Here is a 12,903-nt window from a genome sequence, read left to right on the forward strand (position 1 = left end):
TGGGGCGGCTGCACCCCCCACCACGCTGTCTCCTGAAAGCAACCTGAACCCCACCCTAACTGAGGGTGAGGTGAGACGTGTTCTCCAGGCTGTCAACCAAAGGAAGGCTACAGGCCCTGACGGAGTGCCTGGAAAGGTACTAAAACACTGTGCCCAACAACTGACAGAGGTACTGACTGACATCTTTAACCTATCACTGGCACAGTGCATCGTTCCATCCAAGTTCAAGGAGGCTACCATCATCCCAGTCCCAAAAACCAAAACTCCCAATAGCCTAAAGGACTACAGACCAATAGCACTAACATCCATAGCATCCAAATGTTTTGAAAAACTTGTCTCAAAACACATCAAGTCCTGTATTCCCCCGTTGCTAGATGAACACCAATTTGCATACCGGCCAAACAGATCCACAGACGACGCAGTCGCCACACTACTACACATCACACTGACTCACCTAGAACAACCGAACACCTATGCCAGAATACTCTTCATTGACTACAGCTCCGCTTTTGACACAATAATCCCCCAGACACTAATTTCCAAGTTACTCAACATCGGCCTGCATCACTCCATCTGCAGATGGATATTGGACTTCCTGTCAGACCGCCGCCAATCAGTACGGCTTGGCACACACACCTCTTCTCCTCTCTCCATCAGCACCGGTACCCCACAAGGGCGGGTCCTCAGCCCTCTGCTCTACACACTGTACACACACGACTGCCTGGCTTCCCACAACTCCACCGCCCTGATCAAGTTTGCGGATGATACTGCCATCATAGGCCTTATCAAAAACAACAACGAGACCGCATACAGGCAGGAAGTCCAGTGTGTCGTGGATTGGTCCGCCTCCAACAACCTCGATCTCAACACAAAAAAGACAAAGGAAATAATCATGGATTTTAGGAGAAAAAATAATCAACCTGCAGCACAACTACTGATCAATAACGAGCCCGTGGAGAGAGTACCAACCTTCAAATACCTCGGAATTAACATCTCAGAGGACGCCACCTGGACACAACACACAGCAACAACAAAGAAAGCACAAAAAAGACTGTACTTCCTCAGACTATTGAAAAAGACACACATAAGAATGGATTTACTAATTTCTTTTTACAGGTGTGCAGTGGAGAGCATGCTCACATATGCCTTCACTGCCTGGTACGGCAGTTGCACAGCTCAGGACAGTAAACCACTCCACAACATCATCAAAACAGCAGGAAAAATAATCAGGACACAACTTCCCACCCTTGTCGACACATACAACACCCGCTGCCTTAACAGGACTAAAAACATTCTCAAAGACACTACTCACCCCGGTCATCACCTGTTCACCCTCCTTCCTTCCGGTAGGCGATACAGATCACTCAAAACACGCACATCCAGACTCCAGAACTCTTTTTACCCAAAGGCCGTCACACTACTCAACAAATCACTTTCCAAATAACCACTCATCTGTTCCTCACCGTCATTATTATTATATACTGTAAATTATCATACCACTGTCATTATTATTAGATACTATAGATTATCACACTGCTGCTATTATCATGAACTATATTATTATATTATTACCATACCTCAAACTATTACATAATTATTAAATAATTATGTATGCCATACTATAATTATTATACTATTGCCATTTATCACAGACTTTATTATTACTATATACTATTTATCATACTGCTGCTACTATTAATAGTCTGTGTCTATATACTGTGGCGCCTGGTGAATTGCTTTGGTGAATTGTTATTTAATTGGTGATTGTGATTGTATTGTATTGTACTGAATGGTTGCACGATGGGGAGCCTGGAATTTCGTTGTGTAAATTCTTATGCAATGACAAATAAACTACTACTACTACTACTACTAAAGTGCCCCAGAAGGTTCCAGAGCACTGACATTCGGCACAGTGGATCGCATGGGCATTCTGATCATGGGCACCGAATTTGAGCCCTCTGCGGCTTCGGGGGGCCAGTTCCTCTCAAAATGGATTGGTGTTTTCAAGCAAAAACGACAATTGTTTTCTCCTAAACTGCCCCAGAAGGGCTGAGAGAGCCCAATTTCGGCACAGTTTACCCAATTTACACCATATGGGCATATGGCTGTATGGGACATAGAAATGTCAAATATCCAACCATAACCTTTATACTGTACCATTATAGCATCATACATTTTCTGATGTGTTACACTAGAAGGTTTCCAAATAAATAGTTTTCCTAATCCCCCCCAAAATCCAACAAAACTATGAACTGGACTAATTGACCCCATATAGTTTATTCCTATGACACAAGCGCTGTTGGGGCATTGAAGATGGGCAGTCTGATGACAATGGCAGCTATTTTTCAAGCAGTTTTCAGCACCACAAATATGGTTAGACACCAGTTAGAGTTGAATTTGTTTTATTCCAATGGGAAGCAAAAACACTGAACATACAGAGCCTTCATTTGTGAAAAAAAAAACTACCGTAATTTCCGCACTATAAGGCGCACCTGAATATAAGCCGCAGGAGCTAAATTGAATGATGTGTACATATACTGTATAAGCCGCACTGGACTATAAGCCGCAGGTGTTTTAATGTTTAATTACCATATGTAAGGGTTCGTGCACAGAGGGGATTGTCGGGAAAGAGATGGCTGTTTGAGGAAGCCCCCATTTATTAACATTTGTTAACAGTGTTACCATTTAGTGCAATAGTAGCTACAGAACATGTACTGTGCTGTGTAAACTGTACTGTATCACATAGCGTTTCAGACACACAAACTTTTCAACTTTCAAACTTAAACGGTGCGCTCCCAGCGCACGTACCGGCAGTGATCTACAGCAGTGGTTTTCAACATGGCTGCTTAAAATATACGGTAATCAGCCTACCAGAAAAGTCATTAATCCTCGTCTTCATCTTTTAGGCTAAGGTGCAGCACACGGCTGTAACCAGAAAAGTCAAGTCACTAATCCTCATCTTCGTCTTCTTCCTGCATACTAAAACCACCAAAGTCCTCATCTTCAGTGTCGGAAACGAAGAGGTTCAGGGTGGCTTCGTCAGCCACTCTCCTCTCTCCTTCGTTGTCGCTCTCAAAACCAACGAACTCCTCTTCGTCACTGTCGGAATCGAACAGCCTCTGAAGGGCCTCAGGTGTGGCGGCGTCCTCCTCTTCATCACGCAGCAGTCCAGCCTTTCGGAACCCGTTGGTGATCGTGGATGTTTTGACACTCCTCCACGCTGTCAGGATCCACTCGCAAACTTGAGCGATGAAACTTTTCCATGATGAGGGTTTGTGCATGATCCTTTGTTGTTGTTGTTGTCGTTCCTTTGTCTCGCTACTGTCTCGCTCTCGTAATGTCTGTCTGTCTTGCTCTCGTTCTCTATCTCTCACTCTCGGTTCCGGTTCCGCTTTTACTTTTGCGCGCTACCTGTCTCACTCTTTTCCGGCCTTTTCCGGCCTCCCGCTCCCGACTGTAACCTGTAAAATCCATAGATTTAGGAGGTCCCCGAGTGGCCGTTAGCTGTAAAAATCCATAGATAAGCCGCACCGTTATATAAGCCGCAGGGCCAAAAAATGGGGAAAAAGCCGCGGCTTATAGTCCGAAATTTACGGTACTTTATTCCTTTAATGGTTGTAGTGTCATAGGCAGTGATGGGCAAGCTACTTGGAAAATGTAGTAAGCTAAGCTATCAGTTACTCTCGATTAAATATAGCTAAACTACATTGAAGCTATCCCCAGAGAAATGTAGCAAGCTAAGCTATGAGCAACATGGCAAAAGCAGCTTGCTACATCAAAGCTACTTTTCTTTTCTCACATTGAATCAACTTCATGTCAAAGAACAACTTTCCACCAAACAAATAGGCAGGCAAAAAAATGCTAAAAATGTTAAAAAAGTACTAATACACTCACAGAAATCATTTCACCAAGTTTTATATTGAAAACTCAGATCCAAAAAGGATTGATACACTCACTGAAATCATTTCTCCAAGGCTGCGCGTTTGCATCTGGGAGACGGTTGCCAACTTTGGTTGATAAAGGACAGTATTTACCATGTTTTTCAAAGCACTGTAATCATGGTAACACGGTAATCACATTACCGCGGTTTTCATGATAATGAAAATTTTAAACGGTACGGTTATTGCAAGGAATTTTATCATGGTTATCATTCAAACTGGTTATCGTTACATCCCTAACTGTGAGTACATCTTTCAGAGCAACACTGTGAGTAACTGCAAGTTTGGAAATAACTTTGCTCACTGGTGCTGACAGTGTTTGACATATTAAGCTTTCAGTTTGTCACATCCAGCACCCTATTGCAAAGTTAATACACCCATTAAAATTTTAATAGAACTGTATTGGCCTCACTAGCTGTACATGCTAGCTATCCAACCAGAGAAACTGTCCCAGAAAAACCCTGTGGCAAAGGTGTTGATTTGGAGGTTTTTACTGAGAATCTTGTGAAAAGACGTCGCTTGAGCAAACAGGAAAAATAAAGAACAGCATCTAAACTGTGGAGCTGATGACTGCTTCCATGAAGTCACTTCCTATCCTGTGATCACTTGTGAGCCAATCACATAGCAGATGTCAGAGGAAGGTCTGTTTCTTAAAGGTACAGGGCGTGCTACAGCTATAAACAATCTAAAGTTGAGATTGTTTAGATTCTAAACAAACTAAACTAAACTTGTAGGGGCAGAACAATAACAGCCGTACTTTGACGCAGAAATACATTTGCCCTTCACTCAAAACTCAACATGTCATGTGGCTGTGTTGCATTCTGGTCTATTGAGGCCATAAACTCAACATGTGGCTGTGTTGCATTCTGGTCTATTGAGGCCATAAACTCAACATGTCATGTGGCTGTGTTGCATTCTGGTCTATTGAGGCCATAAACTCAACATGTCATGTGGCTGTGTTGCATTCTGGTCTACTGAGGCCATAAGGCTCGTTTGAGATGAGCAAATTCTGCGCAGATTCGACCAGCGCCTTGCTTGCCCCGTTGCATGATGGTTAGAAAGTTGTCCGACTTGCTCCGCCTGCCCGACTGTGTGAGCCACGGGACTCTCGTGAGAGCGAGGCGGGCGCAGATTTGGAGCGAGGCGCCACAGTTGCTCCCCACCAACTGCGCCCGACTGCGGATGACAGAGGATGACGAGAAACGCATCAAGCTGAGCGCCCATTGGTTCAACACAGGTGCATCACAAACCCACAGTGAAGTGTAGAAACTTCAATTTTATATCTATTCCAAGCTGTCACTCCATATTTTACAGAAATACCACCTGTAATGCCTACATAAAAATAAAAATAAGGAATCTGAAGGGCTGTGTCATTTGAGCAGTGAGTGTGGGTGGCGCTAATGCATGTTTTAATCTGTTTACAAACCGCTGTTAAACAAAACTGTAGAAGAAGAAAAGCAGCAGCGAGTGTGCTGCGGGGGTGTTCGACTTGTGGCCGCCTCGCCTGACTGTGCTCGCCTGCTCTCGTCTGCTTTCCAGGCGAGGCGGCAGTCAACTCAAACGAGCCTATAAACTCAACATGTCATGTGGCTGTGTTGCATTCTGGTCTATTGAGGCCATAAACTCAACGTGGCTGTGTTGCATTCTGGTCTATTGAGGCCATGCACTGCTGTTGTAGAAATCGGTCTCTCTGCATCTTCTTCGATGGCTTAAGGCTGAATTATGCTCACCCTGCCGTAAAGGGCGCGGGGGTGGAGCGAGGGGCGGGCCCGTCAAATTACGTAAATTTGTTGGGCGTGGTTATTCGCTAGCTCCAGTGGCCGCTCGCGTTGTGCCTGATATTTTTTCTAACAGCGCGAGCTTCTCTCCAAACATGGCCGCATTCAAACCATTGAGCCCTGAACACTGAGCTGTGTTTTCGCCACATTTCTTGACCCATGTGGTAGGCTATAAACTTAGATTTGCAACTGTTCGTTTTTAGTCATTTCACCAAGTAAATGTGTTGTGTTAAGAGCATTATTGAGAGAGATTAAAAGCAGCACAGAATAGTAGGCTATCAGGGCTGAGTAGTAAAAACGGCTTTCAGTAAAAACAAGTTTGGTGAGTCCTTCATGTGCTGATGTGCGGTCGTTTGAGAGTGAAAGCGCACTCAGTACTGCACAGCGTTTCATTGCGACTTTTCACGGGCTGTTTTCACCATTGTACAATACATGGTGATCACTTTCTGAGTATAATGGCATCTGCCCCAGTGCGAGGTCTGCACGGTGACTACGGAGACTCGCGGGGCCCCACCCCCACGGAGCTTTGCTCGAGCATAAGAGCACCTTTAGTCCCTGTGTGGTTGTTGAGCATCGGTGCAAAATGACGACTCTAGAAAGCAGCCCTCGCCAATCCGAAAAAATACACCACCAAACAACAAAATGGCCCAAGTTTACGTGTAAAAAATTAAAACCGCTTGCCATAGAGAGAGACTTAATTAGCCCAGAGGTGATCCTGTCTCAAACCAAAGAACATTTGGTTAGTTCTTGATAACATGAGTGACATGAATTTAGTAGGTGTTGGAGTTTGTTGTGAAAACCACTCATGTTGCACCGTTTAATATAGCCTATAAATGCCTTCATCTCTCCTCCCCTCTCACACATCTCCCTCTCCCTCCATTTACACCCCCTCCTCTTTCCACACTCAACCTCTTAACCTCATCTCCTGTCTTCTCCTCCCTCCCTCCCCCCCTCCCCCTCTCTCTCTTCCTCTCTGTCAACTTTCAGCTGAAGTGGCAGAAACGGAGTAGCAGCAGGGGTTATGTTAAAAGCTGTGATGTTGTAGTGTAACATTCATATCATGGAAAGACACTTGTTTGCTGACTATTTTAAATATGACAAGTGATTAAATCCTCTAAACTGATACTATGCAAGTAAAGGCTACATAATAGTATCGGGTTTAGAGGATTTAATCACTAGTATAATATTCTCTCTCAAGGAAGATAACCAATAACTTCAATAGTAATATTCAACAATGACGTTTTTCTTTCATGGCAAGTGGCAACAATCATTTTGTCACAGTAGGTGTCACATTTTTTCCAATCACCATCCAAATCTGCTGTGTGAATTTCAATTGAATTCAACACAACTTCATCCCACATGTGGCAGTTTAAAAATGTGACAACATGTTAAGGAAGAGATTTTAAAAAGTGGAACCAGCTGAGACTATATTCAAATTAATATACATATATTGACCATTCATGGCTGTAATGACTGGCTTATCTTTTATTGCATGTCTATACAGTGTGTGTGTGTGTGTGTGTGTGTGTGTGTGTGTGTGTGTGTGTGTGTGTGTGTGCGCGTGCGCGTGCGTGTGCGTGTGCGTGCGTGCGTGCGTGCGTGCGTGTGTGTGTGCGTGTGCGTGTGCGTGTGCGTGTGTGTGTGTGTGTGTGTGTCAGACAGTGAGCAATGTCATGAGACAAGCACAACTGGAGGACAAGAGATTGACCTGGAAATCACCCATAGACAGATTGAGTCAGGAGCTCATGAGAATGAGTGTGTATGAGTGTGTATGAGTGTGTGTGAGTGTGCGTGTGTGTGTGTGTGTGTGTGTGTGTGTGTGTGTGTGTGTGTGTGTGTGTGTCCGGCGCATGTGTGTGTGTGAGTGAGTGAGTGTGTTCAACTATTGTTCAATCGCTGTTCCAACTAGGCCTGCACGATATGAAGAAAATCTGCGATGTGCGATAACATTGTTCAATATAGCGATGACGATATGACTTGCCATAAATAAACAAATATTAAAGTATGCATATTAGCTATACAGTTCCTATGTCTTTCTGCTTTAATAATGCTAACATAGGCCCCAAACATAGCCTATGCCCACTGAATAAAGAAATGAAATACACACTGACTCTAGCTGAAATTACACACAGCGTGTTTGGGCTTTGGCAGAGGGGCGGAGCGCACTGTTGCAAGGGAAAGGTGTACGCTGGATTTACAACACAAGACAAAATGATCAGATGCTGAGTGGGAATGCATGACGCATGTAAATAAAACCACTTTTGTTATTCATTGCGTTTCGGGCAGTCTTTGCGATGTGTTTATTGCACATGTTCATATTGCGATGACGATGAAATACGATTAATTGTGCAGCCCTAATTCCAACCATTATGTTGAATCAAGTTGTGTTGAGTTGTGTGTGTATTTTAAATCAGTCTAAATCAACTCATACTTATTGAAGCTAAGATTCTGTTGTTTTACTAATGTGTCAGATGGACACATTTTATTGCATTTGAGAGCGATCTGGCCAGCGCTCTTATAGATCATCACAGCTTGGTGCTTATTTCATATCTTAGCAGTTTAGCCGAAGTCAACACTGAGATAGACCACAGCTGTGCAACGCTATATATTATGTATTTTTATTTTATTTTATTTAAAATTTTGTATAGAACTATAATACACAAACAAGAAAAAACAAACTCAGACACAAGAAAGAAAGGAAAAACAAGACAAAGAAACAAAAATACATACATCATTGAAATTCAACATTACAACATGGTGCTGCAGCCGCATAAGGTGCTGATGTGTTTGTAAAAGATATTGTGCAAGGGATCCCACGCAAGGGGTCCATGAGAGAGCCATCCGTCACCTCTAACCTCTCCATCTGTATAACAGAGATCATGTCCATCAGCCACACCTGAAAAGAAGGTGAAGAGGAGGACTTCCATTCTTTCGGAATTAGTTTTTTGGTGACAGTTGTCCCGAGTGTCAGAGATTGTTGCACAGCTGTATAGGGAAGTTCAGAGATGACTCAGAGCAGCCGAAGATAGCGAGTTCTGCCTCCAGTTGCAGGGTTATTTTGTAGGCCACAGTGTGTGTGTGTGTGTGTGTGTGTGTGTGTGTGTGTGTGTGTGTGCGTGTGTCTGCGTGTGTGTGTGTGTGTGTGTGTGTGTGTGTGTGTGTGTGTCTGCGTGTGTATGTGTGTGTGTGTGTGTGTGTGTGTGTGTATGTGTGTGTCTGCGTGTGTGTGTGTGTGTGTGTGTGTGTGTGTGTGTGTGTGTGTCAGAGCAGCAGGGTCACTGGGCTGTGTGAGTAATGGTAATGAGATGTCTTGTGTGTGTGCTCATGAGTTTGTGACAGGGTCAGGAGGTTATGTGGTAGTGTGCCGCCATCTGAGCACAGCTAACCCTATCTGTCTTTCATTCATATCATCTATCCTATATAGTCTAGTAGGAACGGGGGGTCCCCGCGCACCCGAAATATATATTTTTCTAACATAGATTTTTGTACTCCTCAAGGTGTCTAATAAACAAATTTTGTTGTTACCCCGTTGAAATAGTGTCCCATGGGTCCGTTTGGCGGCCATCTTTGCGGGCATATTGCGATGTCTGATGAAAATGGATAAGGGTCATAACTTTTTAACTAGATGTGATACAGAGACAAATGACACCACTTTTCTGTATGATTTCTGCATGAGGAATTGATTGAGAGGGTTGTTTGAATGATTTTAACAGGTTTGTATAGAAAAAACTCAAAAACATTTGAAAAAAGTGTCTAATTTACTCTCAAAATCTTGCAAAATAAATCTATCTACATATTAGTTCATGGGCCAGAAGGGTTGGGAATAATGCTCATATTGATTTTTGGCAAGGTATACATCTCTAGAGTTAGAAAATATGTGAGAGCATTGCACCAATGGTAGCTAAATGTGTGTTATCACTCGATTTATAACACCATGCAAAACATAATAGTTGCGGGACTTAGGGACATTTGAGGCTAAGTTCATGCGAATCAAGTCTAAAAGCACCAGATTTTGCCCAGAATTAGCCCAGGGCATGCTCTAACAATTGAACCAGAGTGCCCGAGCCGGTGACCCCCGGGGTCACCATGGCGGCCAAATCCAATATGACCACTGTCCGAAAAAGCTTTTGGCTATAACTTTTGAAAGAGATGAGCTAGAAATACAGACTTGGTGTCTATCTTATGTTTTTTTTTACCATAAGGTGTTGGAATGCTTATCTTTACTAGGGAAGATGTGTGTGGACCCGTACTCTGCATATTTCCAAGATGGCGGCTACCTGAATATGAGTTTTACCATAACTGTTGATGCTTTTAGTAAACTCGTGTCCATTTTATGGTTTTTGAGTTTTAGAAAACACATTGTAATACTCAGATGTATGATTTAATCTATCTATAGCACTCTACTTTGCATAGTAAGTAGGCTACCAATATGGCCGCTAACCGTTTTTTTTTTACATACACTTTCACCCAGATTGAGTGTAGAGTTGTAAGAATAAGTTACCATCAAACTGGTGGAAACAAACAATCTACAGTATGTATCTTACAGATTTTATTGAAACAATTAGACAAATAGAGTAGAACCCATTCCCATTGATACAGGTAATAGCCAGTCTATGCATCAATGCTCTCAATAAATGTGAAATGCTATCAATACTGATCAAAGGTGTTTAGAATTTGAACAAAATATTACAATATCAGAAACAAAAACAACAGAACAAAACATATATTGGTGCCTATATGTACAAGTGAGTAGTAGCCTACTTATGTCCATGGGTTGAATTGAGTTAGAAGTGCTCAGTCCTTTTGATTTACCAGGGTGACTGATTTTGCATAAAAGACTTCAGATGACAAGTGGTTTTTGTTTATATCCTTATATCCACAGCCAGATTACTAAAATATTGTTGTCTCGACCCTCATTGTTGGTACAGGCACTCTTGCATCCACATTGAGGTGCCACGTGCTCCAGCTTTACAACATTCACAGCACTCACTACATGACTTTTTGCAGACGCAGCAGAGAATGATTGCTCAGGCTTTACTGGCATCTGGAAGATGGGTCCAGTAAGGTTCCAAAGTCTTGGTCATGGAGTCCCAGTAGCAGCACCACGTCCTGAACTCTGAATATTTTGCTGGACAGAGGTTGCCTGATTCCAGTAGAAGCTGGCCTGCAGCAGTCCCCATTTGACATGCTGAATCAGTGCATCTTGGGTGGGAGGCAGGTTCTCTTGATGCATTTGAAAAAAGCCAATGTCTAGCATCATCTACTTGGCTGGAGCCACAGCTTTTGCTGTACATGACAACCCTAAGGTGAGGGCGACCAGGGTTTTGGGATGAACTCCTCTTTTCTACCAAGAAGGATGTTATACTTTCCAACAGATCTGAATATGACATATCTGCACTTCAGCCTTGTAACCATCCTGAAGCAGACACTACAGTAGAATGATTTATAGCACCTGGCACATGCTGCGGCCAGTAGCCATAGAAACTCAGGATCCATACGTCCGACAGTGATGTTGTAATACTTGCAATACGCTTCTTCTACACATTAGGCCTCACAGAGCACTGGATCGGCTTCACATGTGGAAAGTACATTTACAGTATGTTCACAAAATCTGCAATGATCTTGGTCCCCAGAGATCACTGGCATTACATCTCTTCCATGTGCTAAAAGGATATGATACTACATCGGTGCCGCGTCTGTGTGCCGACAGGCCGCAATGCCGATAGCCCACAAGCAGAACCAGCTGAGCGAGGCGGCGTGCAGCGTGTCGGTGGACCGGCTGGAGTTAAGCCCTCCCAGCCCCCACGCCTAAACCTAACCTCCCCCAGACCCTACCCTAAACCTAACCTCTCCCACCCCCCACGCCTAAACCTAAGGTCGGCATTGCGGGTGGTCGGCATAGCGGGTGGACACCACTACATCAGCCTTCCAGGGCTATGGGAAAAGGAGTGGATGGGCAGCTTGGGAAGCAACATCGGATCTCACTGAGACCTTGGACGCCTGAACCGATCAACTCAGATGTCCATGTCCAAAGACTGGAAGCATTATGGTTGTTGTCATGTCCAGCAAGAGCTGTGTCTCCAGCCAAGTAGATGAAGTCAGACATCAGCTTTTCTCAAATGGTACCAAGGCCCTTGAGAACTTGCCTCCCACCCACGATGCACTGATTCAGCATGTCAAATGGGGACTGCTGCAGACCAGCTTCTACTGGAATCAGGCAACCTCTGTCCAGCAAAATATCCAGAGTTCAGTACGTGGGGCTGGTACTGGGACTCCCATGACCAAGACTTGGGAACCTTACTGCACCCATCTTTCAGATGCCAGTAAAGCCTGAGTCATCATTCTCTGCTGCAGATAGATAGATAGATAGATTTTTATTTCTGTGTCATGCACCATATTCTAGGTGCCCAGCCCGTTTGGGCTTACAAGACACAACTCATTCAAGTTCAACAATACAAACAAATCAACAAACAAGCTACAAAACGCTCAAACATAAACAAGACAGAGTTATATATTCAGATGAACAGCTTCTCCATTCTGAGTTTCCAAGCCCTCCCAATAAACCTGGCCAAACTGAAGACTTCATCTCTGAACAACCATTCCAACTTCGCATCATCTCCTGACCAAAATAGTTTTGGTTTCTTATTTTGCATTAACTGAAATAGAGACAATCTTGGTTCCTCATATAGCGTACAATGAAACAAAAAATGAAATTAATCTTCCACAACACCTAATTCACATACAGTACAAAGTCTCTCCTCCTCAGCAATAGAATTGAACCTGCCAACCTCAATAGCCAAAGGGAGGGTACCCGTTCTCAACTGGGCACATAAATATCTTCTGGATCTATCCAGGGGTAAAGTAACATAGGGTTCTGGAGTGAACATATTTTTAATTTGAACATATGTTCTAAGTTTTGGTTTGAGCCAGATGTCATTGGCCCATTTTGCAGCTGCAAAAAGTCATGTAGTGGGTGCTGTGAATGCTGTAAAGCTGGAGCCCGTGGCACCTCAATGTGGATGCAAGAGTGCCTGTACCAACAATGTGGTCAAGACAACAATATTTGATTAATCTGGCTGTGGATATAAACAAAAAACACTTTACACTCAATCTAACTTAACCGCCCCAACCCATGGACATACCTAAGTGTTACTCACTTGTCTAATTGTTTCAATACAATATGTAAG

The 12,903-nt window shown here is 43.5% G+C and overlaps 1 protein-coding gene across 1 annotated transcript in view; it reads right to left on the reverse strand.

Moving 5' to 3' along the window:
* Positions 1–994: 994 nt before the first annotated feature.
* Positions 995–12,903, reverse strand: part of LOC310784836 (voltage-dependent calcium channel gamma-7 subunit-like) — a gene marked incomplete at both ends in the record, with an annotated part of 62,674 nt that continues 50,765 nt past the window's right edge. Inside the window, one exon of the mRNA XM_083645875.1 lies at positions 995–1,008. Coding sequence (XP_083502001.1) covers positions 995–1,008 — 14 coding nt within the window. The remainder of the gene's footprint in view (positions 1,009–12,903) is intronic.

The sequence above is a fragment of the Poromitra crassiceps genome (genome assembly GCF_964638095.1).
Source record: "Poromitra crassiceps genome assembly, chromosome: 11".
Taxonomy (NCBI): Eukaryota; Metazoa; Chordata; class Actinopteri; order Beryciformes; family Melamphaidae; genus Poromitra; species Poromitra crassiceps.